Source organism: Caretta caretta, chromosome 2 (genome assembly GCF_965140235.1).
Source record: "Caretta caretta isolate rCarCar2 chromosome 2, rCarCar1.hap1, whole genome shotgun sequence".
Taxonomy (NCBI): Eukaryota; Metazoa; Chordata; order Testudines; family Cheloniidae; genus Caretta; species Caretta caretta.
This window is the reverse complement of record NC_134207.1, coordinates 2990087-3011290: the sequence shown is the minus strand read 5'-3', so window position 1 is coordinate 3011290 and position 21204 is coordinate 2990087. Positions and strand designations below refer to the sequence as shown.

Genomic DNA, 21204 nt, shown 5'->3' with positions numbered 1-21204 from the left:
GCTGGGAGCTTTGAGCTGCTGCTGTTCCCTCTCGCTCCTAGTTGGCGGGTGGTGGGGAGGTCACGGATTCTAAATAGCCAGGGTTTGAAAGGAGCCGGTCCCCCCAGCAGCTGCAGGTTCGGAGGAGCTGTTGTGGGGGTACTGGGGTCTAGGGCTAGAGTGGAAGACTGGGAGGCAGGACTCCTGGGTCTGTTCATTTCTCCTCAGCGGCCCGGGGCAAGTCCCTGCCCTGCGTGTGCGTGAGGCAGGGATGGTGGCACTGGCTCATTGCGTCGGAGGTGCTTCTGGGTGGTGAATCATAGAATCATAGAATATCAGGGTTGGAAGGGACCTCAGGAGGTCATCTAGTCCAACCCCCTGCTCAAAAGCAGGACCCATACCCAATTAAATCATCCTGTGCACAGTGCGGCCAGCCCCGAGAGGAAAGGGATGGGCGAAGGGCCACAGGGTGGGCTCCACACACGCTGCTTGGCGTGCCCTCTGGAGACCCCCGGGGGTAAGAGAGAACACTAGTGGCTAGGAGAATGGCCAGCAGGTGCCTGCGGTTTTGGGGAGCTCATGGTTTGACTCTGACTCACTTTCCTGCCAGTCTCCACGGAGTCCCCCGACCCCAGTGTTAGAAATTCACCCGTGCAGAACTGGTGCTCTTGCTGTGATTTCGCCAGCATGGTCCGTGCCCATGCAGGGGTTCCCCCTCCCCCGTCCATTGCTCCCGTGTGCTTCCCCTGCCACGCAGAGCGCAAGCTCTGATCTGCTGTGGAGCTTGGCTCCTGGGTGCCGCCCTCGCGGTGTGGTGCACAAGAGCTTGCCCTGGCCCCTCCCCAGGCTCCTGAGCCGTGCCCGGCTCCGCAGCGGGGGCTGATTGCGGAGCCTGTTTCAGCAGCTCGTCAGAGCTTCCAGCTGGCCCACAGCAGCCCTGCGGGACCCGGGACAAGCTTCTGGCCTCACCGCTCTCCCTGTCTCTCCTTAGCTACGTCCTGACCCTCATCACAGACGGGATGAGAAGCGTCCGCTCCTTCCATTTCGACAAGGCAGCAGCCAGTGTCCTCACCACCTGTGTAAGCCGCTGGGCTGAGGAGGGGTGTCCCGGGGGGCCTGTCACGGGGGTGCTAGTAATTGCCTGGGGACTCTCCTGGACCTGGCTAGGTGGGATCCCAGCTCTTGCCTTGTGCTAGGCTAGTGCCTTTCTCTTTGCCAGGGTAACTGGGCTACAGAGACCTCAGCGGGCAGATGGGGACCATGGGGTAGGTGCCATGCTTCCCAGGGATCCCCGTCGTGTGCCTGGGGATGAACTGGTGGCCCAATGTGGGGGAGCAGGTGTGGGCGGGACACTGGTGCCAAGAGCAATGCCGACTCCGCACGAGGCCGGTCAGCAGGGCTGAGCCCGAATGGGCAGTCAGAGGGGCTGCTGTGGGGCCCTTATGCACTAGCAGGTGGCTGCTAGGCTTCCAGGCCAGGCCTGGGGGGATCAGTCACTGACCGTGTCAGCATTCCTGCGAGTGACCCATGTGCTCTGGGGGCTCAGAGGAGCTCGTGGCCCCAGGCCTGGTTTCACTGCCCTCTGCAGGGCACGTCTACACAGCCAGTGCCAGCGAGCTGCCGAGCCTGGCTCCACAGACTCCGGCTTGTGCTGCCGCTCTAAAAAGAGCTGTGTAGGCTTGACAGCAACATCTACGCGGCTCTGGGAGTGCCAGTGCGGACCGGGCCCGGGGGCGGGCTGGTGCGGGCCATGTGGCCCGGCCCTTTGTGTCTGAGTCCCAGAGCGGCGCAGGGGTGGATCTGTTGAGCGTCCATTTCCCTGCTCCCCTCAGATGATCACAATGGAGCCGGGTTACCTGTTCCTGGGCTCGCGGCTCGGTAACTCTCTCCTCCTCAAGTACACGGAGAAGCTGCAGGAGCCCCCCATGAACGTCGTCAAGGACCCGGCCGACAAGCAGGTCAGGGCAGCCCAGGGCCTGTGGGTGCTTCCTCCTCCATGTGCTCTTTGCCCCACCCTGCCCCTCCTGGGCTTCTGCTGTGGCCCAAGCCAGCCTGGCTACATTCCCTGCATCGCTGCTGCGCCGTCCTTCGGGGGATTGGCCCAGCGGCTGCTACGGGTCAGCGTGGCGAGGGGCTACAGGGCATGGCTCTGTGACCTAGTAGCCGTTAGCCCCACGCCGTGTGGTGTCCCGCTGGACAGCTGAGGAACTGGAGGTGATGAAAGCTCCAGAAGAGGTGCCAGGCTCAGCCCTGTCCCAGACCATGGACAGCCCAGCGGGCAGCCGGGCAGGCAAACCCCACCTGCCCACCCTTTCTCTGCCCAGGTGTCTGTCTCCAGCTGGTCCCTGGCCTCTCTGGAGGCTGCCAGTGTAGGGTCTGGCTTGTACCCATGTGCTGTGGCTTTCCTTAGAGCAGGCCTGAGAGCCCCCAGCTCCTCCCACTGAGTGGCTATTGCTGTGGGTCACTGCTGGCCTGGCCATCAGCACCAAACAGCAAACAGCCCCATCCTTCCTCCCATTTGCAGGGTGATTGGAAGGGTTGGAGTTCCCTAGCTCGGGGCCAGAGGTGGGGAGTCACTGCTGGCTTCTCTGTTCCCCACAGGAGGAGCCCCCTGTCAAGAAGAAGCGATCGGAGTCGTCCGGGAACTGGGCTGGTAGGTGGGCGCCTCCTCGGGGCGGGGGGCGAAGGGGTCCGACTGAGCCAGTCTCTGCATCCCAGGATTGGCCTGGGGTGCCTGGCAGCGGCTGTCCAGCCCTAGGGCCGGACCCCCATGCACCGCAGTGCAGGGGAGCTGGGGGTACAGTGTATGCGGGGGACACATGAGGCTGGTGTGGCTCAGGGTGGGGGAGCTGGGGCACACAGTGGGGTGCAGGAGGCTGGCGTGGCTTGGGGCAGGAGTATAGGGGGGCACAGCGTTGCCCCCAGCTCTGACCCAGGCTCTGGTTCGCTGTTGTGTTGCGGGGGGAGAGGGAGGCTGGCGTGGCTCGGCGCAGGAGTACAGGGGGGTGCAGCTCTGTCCCAGGCTCCGGCTCGCTGTTGTGTTGCAGGGGGGAAGTCGGCCCCGCAGGACGAGGTGGATGAGATCGAGGTGTACGGCAGCGAGGCCCAGTCCGGGACCCAGCTGGCCACCTACTCCTTCGAGGTACTCGCTCTGCGGAGCTGCCTGAACACCCTGGACCTGCCGTTCTGGCCGGGGGGGCTGGCTGTGGCTCCCTGCCCAGCGGCCTGGGGGGCTGGCAGCAGCTAGGTGGGACCCAGGCCCCTGCTGCCCCAAGGGACTGAGCTCTTCCCTGAGCCGAGCTCTCCCTAGGCTGCTCCGCTTGCTCATTGGTGTCAGCCCAGGGGGTGAGTTCCCCCCACTTCCCCAGCAGCCTGACACGCCCAGGGCCCCGGCTAGGCAGTGGGGGCTCTGTTTCCCCTCCCACGCTGACCCCCTCCCTCATGCCTCTCCCTTCAGATGGTCCCCGGCAGGGGCCCGGGCCATTGACTTGGTGGTGCTGACCCTTCTCATGTAGGAACCGAGCTGATCCCCACCAGCTCCATGGTGGTTGGGGCCAGGCTGGAGCTGGAGCCCTGCGGGGTAGGGCCATGTGTCCCGTTCTCCTGGCCCTGGGGCTGGATTGGAGCTGCTGCCCCGAGGCTGAAAGCTCCGTTTCCAATCCCTGAAGCCCTCCCCCCGAACTCCCCCAGCCTGGTCTATGGCGCAGGGCGCTGACCCCCTCTTGAATCTTGCAGGTGTGCGACAGCATCCTCAACATCGGGCCCTGTGCCAACGCAGCCATGGGGGAGCCGGCCTTCCTGTCCGAGGAGGTGCGTACCGCGCCAGAGCCGACGGCGCTCTGCTCCCCTCGCGTCCACGTGCTGCCTACAGGTCCCAGCAGGCCATGCTCCAGGTGGCCTGGCTGCAGTGCATGCTGGGATCTGGAGTCTCCCTGGGCTGCTGCCTGCTATGGGAGGGCTGTGCTCTGTGCAGCTTGAGCCAGGGTGGCATTTGACCTGAGCTGACAACGCTTTCCAAGACCCCCCAGCCCTTCCGATCCTCATTCTTCTCCCTCTGCCCCCTGAGAACAGCCAGCACGTGGGCTGCTTTGGGAAGTCCAGTCCGGCTGTTCCCTCCTGTCCTGTATAATCCCCCACAAAGCCAAGTCACTAGCAATGGCCGTTCCCAGCTCACTGCCTGCCCGAGTCCCTGTCGCTGCAGGGCAACTGGGCGGGAGGTCGGGACTCTGACAGGATGGGTGCAGGGGCTGGAGTAGGTCTCCCTCTGTGCTCCACGGAGCCGAGGCGGTGAGAGCCAGTGGGGTGAAGGGCAGGGGGCTACAGGGGTCTGGGGTCTGTGGAGCCGTCAGCATGCAGGAGCAGCAGCCCCAGGGCTGGGTGCCAGCCCTCCAGCACAGGGCCCGCAGGAGGCACTTCCCCTTCGCAGCAGCCAGTCCTGGGTGGGGGGGACGGGGGCTTCCCTCCCTTTGGGGGTGGGGCAGCTCTTGACATCCGGTGCTTGTCTCCATGGCTACAGTTTCAGAACAGCCCGGAGCCAGACCTGGAGATCGTGGTTTGTTCAGGCTATGGGAAGAACGGGGCCCTTTCTGTCCTGCAGGTGAGCACAGTGCCAGTGGGACGGGGAGCATCTGTGCTGGGGGGAGCCTAGCCCCAATGGGTGGGATGGGTGGGTGGGCGAGCATCTGTGCCGGGAAGAGTCTGGCCCCGATGGGCAGGAGGGGCGGGCATCTGTGCTGGGGGAGCGTGGGGCCAGCGGGGGGGTATGTCTGTGCCCCGGAGTGAGCCCGGCACAGGCAGGGGAGGCGGAGTCTGTGCCCAGGGGTGAGGGTATTGTGTGAGCCCTGGCTGGTCCAAGTGTGGCATGGGGAGGGCTGTCACCGTGCGAAGGCCCCACATCCGGGCTCTGGGCTTCAGGCATCCCCGCCCTGCAGATCTGCCTCGAGGCTATGGGAGGGGTGGGGTGGGGTGCGGTGCCTGGCAATCCCTGCAGGGGGAGCGCCCAGCGGGGCAGAGACGGGCCCTGCCTGAGGGAGGTGGGTGGGGAGGAGTAGACAGGGCCGGGGGAGTGAGCTCTGCTACCCCAGGTCGCTCGGTGGAAGGGGGCGTCTGGCGCTTGTCACGGCAGGGCTGGCTGGCGCGTGGCCCCTTCTCTCCAGTCTAAAGGCGCAGCCACATGACCGCATGCAATGCTGCAGCTGCTGGGCATGCAGGGCTGCGTGCTCTCTGCGGGCTGCTCCCTTGGCAGTGCACATGGCGAGGGGTGGCTCGCGGCTGGGCAGAGTTTGGGCTCCGCGCCAGTGTTCAGGAGCAATGGGGGTCTCCAGGGAGGGAGTCTTGGGTCTCGGCGCTTCTCCCACCAGGGCTGGGGGGACTGGGAAGCTGCAGTTCTAGCCTCCGCCTCGTCCCAACAGAAAAGCATCCGCCCCCAAGTGGTGACGACCTTTGAGCTGCCCGGCTGCTACGACATGTGGACCGTGATCTCACCCCAGAAGAAGGAAGAGGTCAGTGGTTGACTGCCTGCAGCTTGGAGGGGGAGGCTCTGGGTTGGCCCATCAGCCGCCTGCCCCTAGAGCTCCTGGCACCTCCGCTGGCTTCCACCAAGCCCCAGTTCCTTCAAGCTGATCCCAGCATGCCAAGGACTCGCTTCTGGGTGTGCTCCTTCGCTGTGTCTGGCCTGGCGAGGCAGGAGATGTCTCTTGGAGGAGTGCCCCAGCCCCATTGCTGGGGTAAAGGCCTCTGGCTGGGCTGGTTAGCACTGTGCCCCATAGCACCCCATCTCTGTGGGCTCGGCTCCTAGAGACTGGGGGGTGCTGTGCACTCCCAGGGCCTGGCTTCATTCTCTCCTTCTGCAGGACGAGAGTGCCAAAGGGGAGACTGCAGAGAAGGAGCCCAGCCACCCCGAACCTGAGGATGATGGCAAGAGACATGGGTTCCTGATCCTGAGCCGCGAGGACTCCACCATGGTAAGGGCCCTGGCAGTGACGCCAGCCCAGGCAGCTGTCCCCAGGGGACTGTGGCACTGGAGTGTGCATGGAGTCGGTTCCATCTCTGGGAAACTGCCTCAGAGGCCGGGTGGAGGGAACCCGAGTGCACTGTGCCTCTGGAGGGGCTGTATTCGGGTGAGAGAGAACACAGGCCCTGGCCCTTTTCCCGGCATGTGGGGCTTGAACCTCCCATCCAGCTTGGATCGTTCTGTTCCAACTCCCTGATTTCCCTGTGGGTTCATCGGGACATGGGGAGCTTCGTCTCCTGCCTTCCCTGGTGTTGCTGGGCCCTGTTAATCAGCTGACATGCTACACCTTGGAGGTGGCTGCATTGGGGGGGTGGGGGGGTACCTGTCCCGTTTTTAAAGGGGCGGGGTTGGCTCCTTGTATGCCTGCTGAGGCCACAGGCAGGTGGGTTAGTGTAGGGGCTCGGGCAGGGTTGGGCACTCTCCGCGCTGACTGCCCTCTGGTCTTGTGCCCCTTAGATCCTGCAGACGGGTCAGGAGATCATGGAGCTGGACACAAGTGGGTTCGCCACGCAGGGGCCCACTGTGTTCGCTGGCAACATCGGAGAGAACCGCTACATCGTGCAAGTGTCGCCCCTGGGCATCCGGCTGCTGGAAGGAGGTGGGCACTGCGGGTGGGCAGAGCCGCCATGTCTCTTCCTGCCGACCCCCTCAGGCTGGCCTGCCTGCTCTGGTCACCACACTGGAACCGAGCAGCTGGGGCCATCTGCAGTGGCTGGTGCTGGCGGGACTGGTGCATGCTGGGGACCTCCATGGCCCCCCATTCTGATCTGGGAGCAGGGCCACCTTGGTCTATTCCCCATGGGGGGATGCAGGGCTGGAGGAACCCGTTGCTCTGATCTGAAGGGGATTGCTAGGTTGGCGGGCTGGGGCTGGGCCTTGTGGCCCTGGGCATGGCCGTGGCTCAGCCGGGTGGCTCTGTCTTCCAGTGAATCAGCTGCACTTCATCCCTGTGGACCTGGGCTCCCCCATCGTGCACTGCGCCGTGGCCGACCCCTACGTGGTGATCATGAGTGCCGAGGGCCAGGTGACCATGTTCGTGCTGAAGAGCGACACGTACGGGGGCAGGACGCACCGGCTCACCCTGCAGAAGCCCCAGCTGCACCACGTGAGTCTGAGCAGGCGGTGCTGCTGTGGGGGACAGGCTGCCATGCCCCTGTCCCGATGTCTGTGTGACACTGGGGCTGTCCATTGGGGTGGGGCTGGAGGGACACGCCTGGGTGCTGTCGGTCGGGGTGGGCATGTACGACATACCAGGGTACAGTCCAGACCAGTGGGAAGCTGTGTCACCCCAGCCCTGCCCTGCAGCCTTCCTGCTGCAGCTCCCCCAAGAGCCACCCACAACCAGCCTGCCAGCATGTGAGCTACCCCCTGAATGTGTGTGTGTGACTGCAGCCTGCCAGCCACGCCTCGGTTACGCTGCAGGGTGACCCCAACACACACCCCCAACCCCGTCCCGGATCTTCTCCCAGAACTGTATGTCCTGTACTGCCCAGCCCACTCCTGGGCAGGACAAATACTTTCCTTTAAGTAAGGGAAGAATATGCCAGTTTATTATCTCAAATAGTTATTCCGACGCTTTGGTTTAAACACACGGGATTAGATAAAACAGTAAAACAAGTTTATTAACGACACTGAGAGAGATTGAGTCCAAGTAATGAGGCCTAAAAGTCAGAAATGGTCACAAGAAAATAAAAACCAGACATTTACTAATAACTAACTTAACAAACTATATTGGATTCAAGCAAAGTTTCTCACCACATGCTCCAGCAGGTTACTGACCAACCCCTTCCCCCAGAGTCCAAGGCCTGCTTCCCTTGTCTCTTTGGGAGCAGTGAATGCAATGGGGAAGGAGAGGGAGGCTGGGGGTGTTTGTCCCTCAGTTCTATAGTTTCAGGCCCCCTCTTGAAAAACGATTCCAGCTGGGCACCAGGAGACACAGAGTCTGTGTGGAAGGATGTTCCCTGCTGCTTTTCCTCACCTGTTTGAACTTACTTTGTCTTCCCTCCCTGTTCGATGACTCTGTTTACTCTTAAATGCAAATTAAGCGGAGCACCCATTCCTTGCTGTAGGACAGGCCTGTTTGCCAACGTCTGCCTGGGGAGGGAAGTGGGGTTTGGCATGTGTGTAAATCGCACCAGACAGGGGAATCGTATCACACAATGTTGCCACACGCACGTTACCAGGCTGATACTGACCAGCCCGTGATGAGTTTTCAGTGGTCCCTCACCAGGCGTACCTTGTACTGAGATGGTCACAGTAGCGAGCAGGGTGTGAATGCAGGGGCGTGTGCTGTCACGTGCACATAGGGCTCCGGGGCTGGGGACAGCCTGGGCGTCTCCTTGCTGTGCGGGGTGGGACCTGCAGCGCCTCTCCCTTGCAGCAATCCAAGGTGATCGCGCTGTGCGTGTACCGCGACGTCAGAGGCATGTTCACCACGGAGAGCAGGACGACCAGCTCCAGGGACGAGCTCTCCCTCAGGAGCCACTCAGAGGTGGAGACCGTCATCCAGGACATCAGGTGCGAGAGAGGCTGGGGCCTTTCCCTGGCCATCGGGGATGGGCAGGTGGGCGGGGAGAGACGCACATGGCAGGGGGGCTTTAGCGCCCCTTGTCCTGGCCCAGCGGCCAGGAGCGGCAGTCGAGCCGTGCCCAGCAGCACGTGGCAGGGGAGAGGAGCCGTGTCTGCATGAATGGCATAGGGAATGAGGGTGGGTGATCTGTGTGACAGGGCACAGCTGGGGGCAGCCCCCCCACCCCTCCAGGCTGCTGCTTCTGTACCATGTGAGTCATTGGCAGTGATCCCTACGTCCTGCGCCTGCCGCTCCCGGCCAAGAGAGGGTGCATGAGCCTCCCCCCAAGCATGGGCGTGTCCCTGTGTGCACAGGGTGGGAAGGAGCTCAGGACCCCCCGTAACAGCCTCTCCCTGCTTCCCCCGGCCCGGCCGCCCGGCACAGTAACACGGTGGACGACGAGGAGGAGATGCTCTACGGGGACTCCAGTTCCCTCTTCAGCCCCACCAAGGAGGAGCCACGCCGCAGCAGCCTCCCACTGTCTGACAGGGACCCCCATCAGTACAAAGTGGAGCCCACGCACTGGTGTGTGCTGGTGCGGGAGAATGGAGCCATGGAGGTAAGGCCTGGTCCAGCCCCTCCCTAAGGACCCTGATCTGGCACTGCCTGGAGGGCAGCCCCTGCCCACCTAGTGCTGAGCCCCTTGGATCTTGTAAGCTAAGCAAGGTTCAGTCTGGTCAGGGCTTGGATGGGAGACCTCCGGGTTCAAAATGGCCTGCAGGGAGTGGGGTGGGGGGCTTAGTACGAGGTGTCCTCCCCCTGGAATCAGTGCTGACTAATGCCCCAGTGCGGTACTAGGGGACGCTGTGGCATTAGTGAGCCTGTGGGGGCGCTGACCCCAGGGGACCCCCAGGAGGTGCTGTGCTGCTGGTGGGTGAGGTGTGAAACCAAGGCCTAGTTCGTGTTTACCCCCAGAGTTGGGCGGTCAGTCCCAGCCAGATCCCAGCTCTGCTCTGAATCCCCCGGCGAGTCGGCTGGGTACAGGATTCCCACTGAGCTGTGACCCCATGCTGCTGCTGGGCCTGTTCTGGGGCGTTTCTAGGGTTCCCCCTTGCATGAAATCACTCTCTTGGTTCAGTGTGCAGGGGCCCTAAAGGGGAGCAGTTAAACTGAGACAAGGAAATAATGTTGACCCGCACGTGTGATTAACCTGTGGAACTCCTGGCCACAAGACTGAATCTAGAAGCATAGAAAGGCCATAACATTCACGTGGCTAATGAGAGTAACAACAACAGCCATCCTACTCCCGGGTCAGTGCCAGGCCGAGGGAGGGGGCTTGGGAGACATTTCTCCATGGGCTGTTATCTGGGGATGGCCCTTGCAGGGTTCCCTGCAGCTTCCTCGGGACAGCTGGGAGTGGGCGAGGCAGACCCTGCTCTGACCTCGTGTGCGGATTCCTACGAGGAGCCTCCCTGGGCCCCTGCCTAGCTCAGTTGCTGTCTCTCTCCCTGCAGATCTATCAGCTGCCCGACTGGCGTCTGGTCTTCCTGGTGAAGAACTTCCCCATGGGCCAGCGGGTGCTGGTGGACAGCTCGTTCGGGCAGCCTGCGGCCCAGGGGGACACCAAGAAGGAGGAGGTGACGCGACAGGGGGAGATGCCCCTGGTGAAGGAGGTCCTGCTGGTGGCACTGGGCAATCGCCAGAGCCGGCCGTACCTGCTGGTGAGCTGGGTCGTGGGCGCTCACTGCTGCACTTGGTGTGTGCACGTACCAGGCAGGGGAGCAGCGAGGGGGCTGCAGGGCGGGGTGCAGATGGCTGCTTACTGCAGCGGGGGGGTGCAGAAAACCCTTCCCAGAGAGGAGTTATCAGTGGTTCACAGTCATGCTGGAAAGACATAATGAGTGGGATCCCGCAGGGATCGGTTCTGGGTCCGGGTCTGTTCAATATCTTCATCAGTGATTTAGAGAATGGCATAGAGAGTACACTGATAAAGTGTGTGGGCGATACCAAGCTGGGAGGGGCCGGCTGGGCAGTCTGAGTGTGCTGCGGGGGGCACAGCAGGGGATGGGGGCTGTAGCGCGCTGGCCCACCAGTGTGAGGTTGGGGGGTGAGTGGGGGATGGAGCAAAGGGAAACGTAGGCTGAATATTAAGGTAACGTTCGCCACACAAAGAAGCGCTGGTTGGGAATTGACTCCCCAGCGCAGTGTGGGAGCCCATCCCTGGGATGTCTGTGTGAGGGGTACCCGCCTGCCATGCCCTGGGGTGTCTGTCTGAGGGGTACCATCCTGCCCTGTCTTGAGGGTTGGACCCGCTGGGGTTACTCCAACCCTGCGATCGCTGGGTAGGCTTCCTTTCATAGCACAGCTTCACACGCCTCCTGCCACTGCCCCAGCTCCGCTGCCTGGAGCAGGGACCAAGTGTGACCTGTGGGTACGGGGGTGAGGTGGGGTGGTCTCTGGGTGAGCACGGGAGGGGCAGGAGTCTCAGCTCTTCTCGTTCTGTTGGCAGGTTCACGTGGACCAGGAGCTGCTGATTTATGAGGCTTTCAGCCACGACTCCCAGCTGGGCCAGAGTAACCTGAAAGTCCGGTTTAAGAAGGTAACAGGGGAGTGTTTGAGGCCACTCATGTGTCCTCCTGCCATCACACCCAGCCGATATGGAGCAGGGGGGCAACCCACAAAGTTCTGCTTCATAGTCACCCTCCACGCCAGTGGGAATGTGTCAAACCAACTGATAGCTTTCTGTGACAGCGTTTAGCCTTGTGGATAGTGAGAGAGTGGTAGACGTGGTAATCTTGACTTTAGTAAGGCTTTTGATACTGTCTTGCATGACTTTCTCATAAACAAACTAGGCAAATGCAACCTAGATGGAGCTACGACAAGGTGGGTGCAAAACTGGTTGGAAAACCATTCCCAGAGATGAGTTATCAGTGGTTCACACTCATGCTGGAAGGTCATAATGAGTGGGGTCCTGCAGGGATCAGTTTTGGGTTCGGTTCTGTTCAATATCTTCATCAGTGATTTAGATAATGGCACAGAGAATACACTGATGAAGTTTGTGGACGATACCAAGCTGGGAGGGGTTGCAAGTGCTTTGGAGAATAGAATTAAAATTCAAAATGATCTGGAGAAATGGTCTGAAGTAAATAGAATGAAATTCAATAAGGACAAATGCAAAGTGCTCCACTTAGGAAGGAACAATCAGTTGCACACATACAAAATGGAAAACGACTGCTTAGGAAGGAGTACTGCGGAAAGGGATCTGGGGTCATAGTGGATCACAAGCTAAATATGAATCAACAGTGTAACACTGTTGCAAGAAAAAAGCAAACATCATTCGGGGCTATATTAGCAGGAGTATTGTAAGCAAGACACGAGAAGTAATTCTTTTGCTCTACTCTGTGCTGATTAGGTCTCAACTGGAGGATTGTGTCCAGTTCTGGGCGCCACATTTCAGAAAAGATGTGGACAAATTGGAGAAAATCAAGAGAAGAGAAACAAAAATGAGTAAAGGTCTAGAAAACATGACCTCTGAGGGACGATTGAAAACATTGGGTTTGTTTAGTCTGGAGAAGGGAAGACTAAGAGGGAACATGATAACAATTTTCAAGCACATAAAAGGTTGTTACAGGAGGAGAGAGAAAAATTGTTCTCCTTGACCGCTGAGGACAGGGTCAGAAGCAATGGGCTTAAATTGCAGCGAGGGAGGTTTAGGTTGGACATTAGGAAAAACTTCCTAACTGTCCTGGTGGTTAAGCACTGGAATAAATTGCCCAGGGAGGTTGTGGAATCTCCGTCGTTGGAGAAGTTTAAGAGCAGGTTAGACAAACACCTGTCACGTGTGTAGGGGACTGGACTAGACGACCTCTCGAGGTCCCATCCATATGACTTCAGCTCCCAGCACACAATGCACCATCTTGACCCAGTGGCAGGTAAAACTCCCAAGCACCTTGTTCCTTTCTGGGGGGCTGGTCTGGGGCGAGTGCCCTGGTTTAAAGTGTGTGTCCCAGGTGCAAAGCAGCTGAATGGCTGCAGCTCAGACTGTCCTCAGCCACTTCCCTGGGGGCCAGCGCTGGGCAGGGCCAGGGAGTATTGGGGTGCGGTCTGCAGTGCCCTCTGCAGGTGATGTGCCTGTGGGCATGGAAAGGTGGGGACCCCCCCCACCTGTTGTGTGGGTTCCCCACTTGGTGCTTTCCCCTCCCAGCCTCAACTGCAGGGCTCCGGTCCCATTGGTGCCTGGAGGCCCTGGCTCGTCTGTGACCATCTCTCCTCCCTGTCAGGTCCCCCACAACATCAACTTCCGGGAGAAGAAGCTGAAGCTGTCCAAAAAGAAATCGGAGAGTGCAGGGGGTGAGGAGTCGGGGGGAGCGCGGGGCCGGGTCGCCCGCTTCCGCTTCTTTGAGGACATCTACGGCTACTCGGGGGTGAGCCACGGGGGCAGGCCTCCCTTAGAACCACTGCCAGGGCTTGTCCTGGGGGCTGGCAGGGCAGCAGGGGCTGCCTCTGGGTCAGTCCCTCACTGTTCAGATTGACCCCAGGCTCAGCTGCTGGTATCGGGGGCTGACAGCAGGAGAGAGCCGGTGGGGCAGCCCCACTTGGGCATGTCCCTGGGGCAGTTAGACCCTGCAGGGTGCTGGTAGGAGGTTGGGCTCTGCGCTGTCTGCAGCCGGCTTTGGCTGCTGCACTGGGGAAGTGACGCCGCAGGATTTCCCGACCTCCTGCTGCGGGCTGCCATCCTGTGAGAGCCCAGAAGCTAAGCAGGGCTGGCTCGGCCGGCACTTGGAGGGGAGACCTGGGCAGGGCCGGGGCTGTGGGTTGGTGAGTCAGCCCTGTGTTGCAGCAGGCGTGCTGGCCAGGAAAGAGCCCGTGGAGAGTCCGAGCGGGAGCCCCTGGTCCGAAGCAGCCTGGCAGCGGACCCTGGGCTCCCCACTCTGACCCCGGTGCTGGCTCTGCTCCCAGGTGTTCATCTGTGGGCCCTCCCCGCACTGGCTGCTGGTGACGGCCCGGGGGGCCCTGCGCCTGCACCCCATGACGATCGACGGCTTAATCGAGTCCTTCGCTCCCTTCCACAATGTCAACTGCCCCAAGGGCTTTCTCTATTTCAACCGGCAGGTATGTGGGGCACGGCTGGCTTGGGGGCAGAGCCCAGGGCCCCACAAGGGGCAGACAGACACTGCCTGGGCTCTTTGTGGAGGTGGGGTGCAGAAGGCCTACAGGTCCCAGCACTCACTGCTCCATCTGGGCATGGCTGTCTGGCCAGCAGCTCTTCTCTCGAGGGCGTGGGGAAAGGCGGGGGCTGTTTGGGGGGGCTGAACTGAGGGGAGGGGCTGACGGTGGGCTCTGCTCGCAGGGGGAGCTGCGGATCAGCGTCCTGCCCGCGTACCTCTCCTACGACGCTCCGTGGCCTGTGAGGAAGATCCCGCTGCGCTGCACCACACACTACGTGGCTTATCACGTGGAGTCCAAGGTACTGGGGTGCTGCTGGGGCAGCTCTGCCGTGTGGGAACGGGCTTTGCTTTGGGGATCCCCTTCTGGGGCACAGCGTCCCCCCGAGAGCTCAGCTCTGCCGGCCCAGGACCCGCTACTCTGCAGATGCTGCCCATCCTGGTCAAGGGGCATCTGGCCTTGCAGAGCACAGCCCCCAAAGCGGGTGCTTCAGACCTGTCCGGCTCTGCTGCATGCCCCATACTGGCAGCCTGCACGACGCCAGCCGAGGGGGAGGGGAGCCCCCAGGGAGCAGCTGGTGTCTCCTGTGTCCACACTGCGTGGTTGGAGGATTGCAGCAGTCAGGGGGGTCAGAGAGGGGACCCCGTTCTTGGTGCTGCGCCCCGGTGGCCTGTTAACGGCTGCATGTCTCTGGCAGGTCTACGCCGTGGCCACCAGTGTCGTCAACCCCTGCACCCGCATCCCCCGCATGACGGGAGAGGAGAAGGAGTTTGAGAGCATCGAGCGGGGTGAGTAGAGACCTGCCCTGCAGGGGCCCCTCCCGGGTCCCCCCCAGGTGCCACTGAGCGGGAGGGATGTGTGGGGAGCGCATTGGCACTGGGTGTGCAGCGCTGACAGAGGTTCCTGCGGGGCAGTTACGGGCCAGGTTCGGGCCAGCACTCCCTGTCCTGCGTGGGCCCTATAGCCCGGCTCCTGGCCCCCTTTGGCACAGGTCCCAGTGGGCTCCGCGGGGGTCTCGCCGTTGTGCCCATGGCTGTGAAGGTCCCCCCAGCCCACAGAGTCCTGGGGTGGGGTCCCTGGGGTAGAGCTGTGTCCTCCCATGGGGCAGAGCTGTGGGATGGGGGGTGCCATCAAACCTTCCTGGGCTGGGTCGGTGCGTGACATCGGCAGGGGGCCTGCTGTGCCTGCACCAGCCCCATACTCTCTCCTGGGGGCCAGCTGGGGACTGGAGCTGTGTTGGTCTCTCCCCCAGACGAGCGCTACATCCACCCTCAGCAGGAGGCCTTCTCCATCCAGCTGATCTCACCGGTGAGCTGGGAGACCATCCCCAACACCCGGTAAGGGCCCACGAGTGGGGCAGGCGGCTGGGCTTGGCTGCGCCCTGGCACTCCTCTCCTGGAGACGGGCTCCCGGGGCTCTGCCAGGCAGGGGGACAAGGAGGCTGGCCCTGAGAGTGCTGCATGGGCAAGGGCCCGGCCCTGCACCGGGAGGGCAGAGGGTGGGAAGCAGGCGCTGGCCTCCCCCTGCCTCCCACAGCAGAGGGAGATGGGGCAGGATGCTGGCCCATGAGTGGTTGTGTCTGGGAGGAGGAGCCTGGTGCCCTGGGCCAAAAGGGCCAGTTCCCATCCTGGCCCTGGCTGCTCTGGTGTGGGGCTCCCTGCTCCCCTGACCTGTGCCTGCCTCTCCCGCTTGCCCAGGATCGAGCTGGAGGAATGGGAGCACGTGACCTGCATGAAGACGGTGTCGCTGAAGAGCGAGGAGACGGTGTCGGGGCTGAAGGGTTACATTGCCGCCGGCACATGTCTCATGCAGGGCGAGGAGGTGACCTGCCGCGGCCGGGTGAGTGCGGGCTGGCCTCGCTTTGCCCCAGCAGCACCCTGGGGGGCCTGGGGCTTGCCTCCCCCATCCTTTCCCTGCACGTCCTCCCACCAAGCCCCGGCCCTGCTCCCTGCATCACAGCGCTCCCTACTGAGCCCATCCCTCTGCCCTCCTGGCTGCCCCCTCCAGCTTGCACCTTGTTGGAGGCTGGACTGTGCTGACCCCACCTTCCCTCGGCGGAGCCATCATCTGCACCCAGCACTTGGCCAGGTCGCCGCGTGGGAGCTGCTGGACTGTGCCCAAGAGATACCTGTCATGGGGGGCAGGAGGGCAGGTGTCACTTCCCCGACTCTCTCCATGGAGCCGGGCTCCTTGTGGGGCATGCTTTCTCCGTGGCTCTGATGGGCCCTGGGGGTGGGGGTTGCCTCCCTCCCTCAGCCCAGGCCGGTGTGTGGAGCCTGGTGCGGGCGGCCCTGCGGCCGGGCTCTCAGGGCAGCCGGGAGGGAGCGGCCTCTCGCTCACAGCCCCCTGTCCCACCCGTCTCTGCAGATCCTCATTATGGACATCATCGAGGTGGTGCCGGAGCCGGGGCAGCCGCTTACCAAGAACAAGTTCAAGGTGCTGTATGAGAAGGAGCAGAAGGGCCCGGTGACGGCACTCTGTCACTGCCACGGCTACCTGGTGTCGGCCATTGGCCAGAAGGTGAGGGGCCTGTTCCCCAGCTGGGCCAGCAGGGGCCGCCAGGAGCCTCTCATTGTCCTCCCCCACCACAGAGAAACTGCACAAAACTCTGCCGAGGAGCTTGGCCCAGAGGGGGCTGTGGGCAAGAAACGGGCCCTTGGTGCCACCCCATCCCAGCAGCTGCCTGGCCGCTAACCGTCCCGATTCAGGGAGGGCACCACCTGGGGAACAGAGTCCCGTCTCCTCCAGCTGGTCTTGGGGACCAAGTGCCCTGGGCGGTGGAGTCTGAGCATGAACCAGTGCCAGCCTGAGACACCACAGGGCAGCCGCTGCCTTTAGGGTGGGCTGGCAGGGAGCAGGGTATGAGGCCTGTTCCCTCTGGGGAGCGCTGGTTCTGATCCAGCCCCAGAGGGTGTGTGGGGGGGTGGTGAATGGCTGGCTCAGGGGGTGTGGTTATGGAGTATGGGGCCTGTTCCCTCTGGGAGCGCTGGCTCTCACCCAGCCCTGGGATAGGAGTGGGGCGGGGGATATTCCAGGTTACTGGTTCCAGTCGGGCCCCATCTCAGGCAGTCTGCCCCCTGCTGCATTGCCTGTCCATGGCCGTGAGCCTGGCGCCCTTGCCCCCTGCAGATTTTCCTGTGGAGCCTGAAGGACAACGACCTGACGGGAATGGCCTTCATCGACACGCAGCTCTACATCCACCAGATGATCAGCGTCAAGAACTTCATCCTGGCGGCTGACGTCATGAAGAGCATCTCGCTGCTGCGCTACCAGGAGGAGAGCAAGACGCTGTCGCTCGTCAGCCGGGTGTGGGCTGGGCCCGGGGGGTGTCTGCAGGACCTGGCCCGGGGGGTGTCTGCAGGACCTGGCCCACGGGGGAGCTGGGAGGGTGGAGAGGCTCTGCGGGAAGGAGGGGTCTGCCCGGGGCCAAGAGCAGGGCTCAGCATGGTACCTTAGTCACTCCCTGACGTGGTGCTGGGGGGTGCTGGGTCCCCGCCCGTGGCTGTGTGCACTCCCCCTGACCCCTGTTTCTCCTGCTGCAGGATGCCAAGCCCTTGGAGGTGTACAGTGTGGACTTCATGGTGGACACTGACCAGCTGGGCTTCCTGGGTATGTGCTGCTCCTTCTCCATCCCCCGCACATAGGGCTTGGCTGGGCGTCCTGCCCAGAGCCAGGGAGGCCAGCAAGGGAGGGAGACCCCCATGGGCAACCCCAGTCCCGGCTGGACGAGCTGGTGGTGCTGGAACTGCTTGGGCCCTCTCTTCTCAGTGTGGTGACCATGCTGAGAACTGAGAGCTGCTGGGGGTGGGGGGTGTTGAGGGCAGAGCCAGCAGCTGTGGGCGGATCAGGATGGGGGCTGGATCCAGGTTTGGACCCAGGGCGGGGGAGCTGGAGCGTGCCCACCAGGGTGGGGGCTCTTGGGTAGCTCTGTGTTTCTGGTGGGGCTGAAATGCTGCCCAGAGCAACGTTGTTGATCTGTTCTCTCCCCGCAGTGTCAGATCGCGATCGCAACCTCATGGTCTATATGTACCTGCCTGAAGGTAAGGCCTTCCGCACCCTCCGCTTCTAAGCCATGCCCCTCCCTGCAGAGGGCCATGGCTAGCACACAGGACCAGGGATAGCCCCTGCTCTCCCAATGACTCGCTCTGGGGCTGTGAGGGGGCCAGTCCCTTCCCCTCTAGCACAGACACAATGACACTCGTATTTGTCTGGTGCTTTGGGAGCCCAGCCAAATAGGCTGGAGAAGAGCCAAGTCTGTTGGTGGCTGCTGGCTGAGCTGTGTCAGAAACACCAGGGGGGAGGGAACAGCTTTTATTGGGCCAGCTTCTCTGGGTGAGAGCCAGGCGTTCCAGCTACACCGACCACTGTGGTTCACCCACCTTGCCTCTGATTAGCCCAGGGTCTAATTAGCCAGGGACACCCACCACGAGCCTCCAACTGCCAGAACCAGGGACTGGCTCATAGGACGGGTCACTGAAATCGCCCCGTTGTTTGTTCTCTCTCAAGCACCTGGCACCGGCCACTGCTGGAAGACAGGATACTAGGCCAGATGGACCATTGGTCTGCCCCACTGTGGTCGTTCCCCATCTGCCTGTTTCTGGGCTGTTGCAGTGCCGGATAATAATACTGTAGGGCTGCAGGTAAACAGAGCAGCATGGAACCCACAGGAACATCTAACAACCTGTGGCCCCCTGAACATGGGACTGGAAAGTCCTTCCTGCCGGCGCAGCCAGAGCCGCATCGGTAGCTGGGTGGGAGCCTGAGGACTCCAGCTAGTCCAGCCCCTTTGGGAGTGTGGCCCATAGAGACTCCAGCGCTCAGCATGCCATGCTCCATCACCTGTGGAGCGGAGCATGCTGGGAACTGTAGTCTCCATGGGCCACACCTCGCCCTGATGGAATTGCTCCTGCTCCTTCTCTTAGCCAAGGAGAGCTTCGGTGGGATGCGGCTGCTGCGCAGGGCCGACTTCCACGTGGGCGCCCACGTCAACACCTTCTGGAGGACGCCGTGCCGCTGGGCCACCGATGGCGTCACCAAGAAGTCCAGTGCCTGGGAGAGCAAGCACATCACCTGGTTCGGTAGGTTGGGCTCCGGCCTGCAGAGGGCAGCGCTGTGCCCAGTTCTGACCCATCCACATGCTAGGGGAGCAGCCGGGCTGGACCCCTGTTGTGCCAGGGGCTGTACAAACTGAGATGGTGCCTGGGCCGAGCAGGTGGCCATCTGCGGAGGCAGCTGCCATGTGGGTGGGGGGAGTGAAGGTCGAGTGTGTCTCCACCCCGGCCCTGCATCTGTGTCCTCCGCGCGGGGCTGTGCTCTGGAGGCTTCCCCCCAGAGGCTTCCAGCCGGGTTGGGGTAGGCATGTAGAGGGGCTGACATGGGCCAGGGAGGCAGGCAAAGCAGGAAGAGACGTGGGCAGACCAGTGCGGGGCTCAGGTCTGCTGGGGGACGGGGTCGTGGAGGAGCTCGTGTTCGGTGCCGGGAAGCGGAGGAGCCACGCGGTGGCTTGTGGGGGGAGATGGGGTCGGAGTGGGCATCAGGTGCATCTGTGGGGCCAGGGGCAGGCCAGGTCAGGACCACGGGGGACGTGCACAGCCTGCAATGGGAGCAGGGGCTTGCCTGGGCCTGTGGGAAGTGCGTCCCAGCACTGGTGTCCGGCGTAGGACAGGGTGGGGCTAGCGGGCGGGGAAGGCGCTGGAGCTGCCGGCCTCGCTCCGGGTTCTGCAATGGAAGGGGTTATCTTGCAGGGGGCACCTGAGGCCCATTCCCTGTTACCCTGAGCTCCCAGGGCTTGCTGCTGGCCCTGCCCAGGGAGCCTCCCTTCGCGGCGGGGCGTTCCGGGTTTCCCTGACTGGGCCGTTCTCCTCTCCCCAGCCACGCTGGACGGTGGGATCGGCCTCCTCCTGCCCATGCTGGAGAAGACGTACCGGCGCTTGCTGATGCTGCAGAACGCCCTCACCACCATGCTGCCACACCATGCCGGCCTCAACCCCCGGGCCTTCAGGTACTGCCCCGCTCCCCACACACCATCTGCTCCCAGCCTCTGCCTTGCCCCGCTGCCCTTGGCCAGACCCCCCCTCCCCTCCTGGTGTGCGCCTGGTGGCTGCTCTCCACCCCAGAGGTGGAGGCATCTGGGCTGAGCTCTAGGGGACCCTTAAGGAAGGATGGTATTTAGCCTGTCTGACCCTGGAGGGGCAGGGATCAGCTGCTGGGTGCCAGTACCCTGTACCCTCGGTCAGGGGGAAGGGCTGTGTCCTACGGGCATGACCCTGGGCTCAGCTGCCCCCTGCCAGTAGCAGGAGAGATGTGGTGAAGTGTCTCCAGGGAGGTGCTGGGTGAGCCTGCGTGGGGCTGCACTCAGCCCTGGTGCCCCCCAGGTCTACAGCAAGGGGGGATAGACCTCAGAACAGTGTGTGGGGCTCCTGGGGCAGGGCCAGCCTCTTCCTAGGACTCCATGCAGGGTGGGAGGCTTTGATGCAGGAGGGTGTCCTCCACTGGGGCTCTTGGGGAGAGGAGCTGGGGCTCCATGCGGCCCCCCATGGCCTGTTGGCCATAGCACAAACCTGCCATCCCAGCAGCCTCACCAAGGTCAGCGAGCTTCCCCAGCTCTCCCTTCAGGGGGACACAGGGCTTTCACCCAGTGCCTTTCCCTGGGCCATCCGAAGTGCCCGGACCCCGTGGGAAGGGCAGCGGGGCGGCACGCCAGCCTGGGCCGCTGCCCCGCCTCGGCTGGCTGTCCCTGCTGGTAGCTGCAGCTCCTCTCCTGCAGGATGCTGCACGTGGACCGCCGGACCCTGCAGAATGCCGTGCGCAACATCCTGGACGGGGAGCTGCTGACCCGCTACCTCTACCTGAGCGCCATGGAGCGCAACGAGCTGGCCAAGAAGATCGGCACCACGCCAGACATTGTGAGTCGGGCCCCTCGCTCTGACTGCAGGCTGGCCCCTGGGCTGTGGCAGCCCCACCCCAGAGGGGTTAGCCACCCACTCCCCAGTCAGTAACCCCTCCCCTAACTTGCCTGCTTCTTTCCCTGCAGATCCTGGAGGACTTGTTGGAAATTGACCGCGTCACGGCTCATTTCTAATGGACTCTGGGCAGACGGGGCCGCAGCCCCAGCTCTTGTAAATTCCGTGGAGTCCGGGCTAGGAGCGCCCAGCCCGGCTTTGTACGAACTGGGAGGGGTTTGTAAAGAAAAAGCACAATGCGCTCCTGGCTGTGGTGTTTGCGGGGGGCTGATGCTTACAGGGCAGAGCCCTGCTGGCGGCTGGCCCAGAGAGAGATGCTGGCCCGCCAGGCTGCAGCAGGCTGGGGGCCAGGCCAGGGCAGAGCATGGCCCTGGCTGCAACCCCAGGGTGAAGGGGCAGGCATGTGCCTTATCCCCTGCCCTCCAGCCCCAGCGCTGGCCAGGAGGGGCCATGGCCGCACGGGCAGCCTGTCTGGAGAAGTGGGTGTCCCCGCCCCACCGTACAGGCTCCCTTGCACGGAAAGCCATCGAGGGAGGGGGCCTGGCTCCTTTCCCCCCACCGCTCCCCTTGCAGCA

General features: G+C 62.7%; 1 protein-coding gene across 2 annotated transcripts in view; it reads left to right on the top strand.

The window, feature by feature from the left end:
• Positions 1-20870, top strand: part of CPSF1 (cleavage and polyadenylation specific factor 1) — a 34291-nt gene extending 13421 nt beyond the window's left edge. Inside the window, exons 11-38 of one of the 2 annotated variants that reach the window (XM_048841895.2) lie at positions 971-1058; positions 1812-1937; positions 2581-2632; positions 3027-3121; positions 3715-3789; positions 4496-4576; positions 5391-5480; positions 5832-5942; positions 6449-6590; positions 6919-7097; positions 8373-8509; positions 8946-9120; positions 10016-10222; positions 11011-11100; positions 12782-12925; positions 13461-13613; positions 13852-13968; positions 14365-14455; positions 14920-15004; positions 15365-15506; positions 16035-16187; positions 16797-16973; positions 17210-17276; positions 17660-17707; positions 18590-18745; positions 19539-19668; positions 20434-20572; positions 20701-20870. In XM_048841895.2, coding sequence (XP_048697852.2) covers positions 971-1058; positions 1812-1937; positions 2581-2632; positions 3027-3121; positions 3715-3789; positions 4496-4576; positions 5391-5480; positions 5832-5942; positions 6449-6590; positions 6919-7097; positions 8373-8509; positions 8946-9120; positions 10016-10222; positions 11011-11100; positions 12782-12925; positions 13461-13613; positions 13852-13968; positions 14365-14455; positions 14920-15004; positions 15365-15506; positions 16035-16187; positions 16797-16973; positions 17210-17276; positions 17660-17707; positions 18590-18745; positions 19539-19668; positions 20434-20572; positions 20701-20748 — 3298 coding nt within the window. In that variant the 3' untranslated portion in view covers positions 20749-20870. Of the gene's footprint in view, positions 1-970; positions 1059-1811; positions 1938-2580; positions 2633-3026; positions 3122-3714; positions 3790-4495; positions 4577-5390; positions 5481-5831; positions 5943-6448; positions 6591-6918; positions 7098-8372; positions 8510-8945; positions 9121-10015; positions 10223-11010; positions 11101-12781; positions 12926-13460; positions 13614-13851; positions 13969-14364; positions 14456-14919; positions 15005-15364; positions 15507-16034; positions 16188-16796; positions 16974-17209; positions 17277-17659; positions 17708-18173; positions 18434-18589; positions 18746-19538; positions 19669-20433; positions 20573-20700 lie in introns of those variants that run through there. The other variant, XM_048841896.2, reaches the window with a different exon arrangement.
• Positions 20871-21204: the final 334 nt, after the last annotated feature.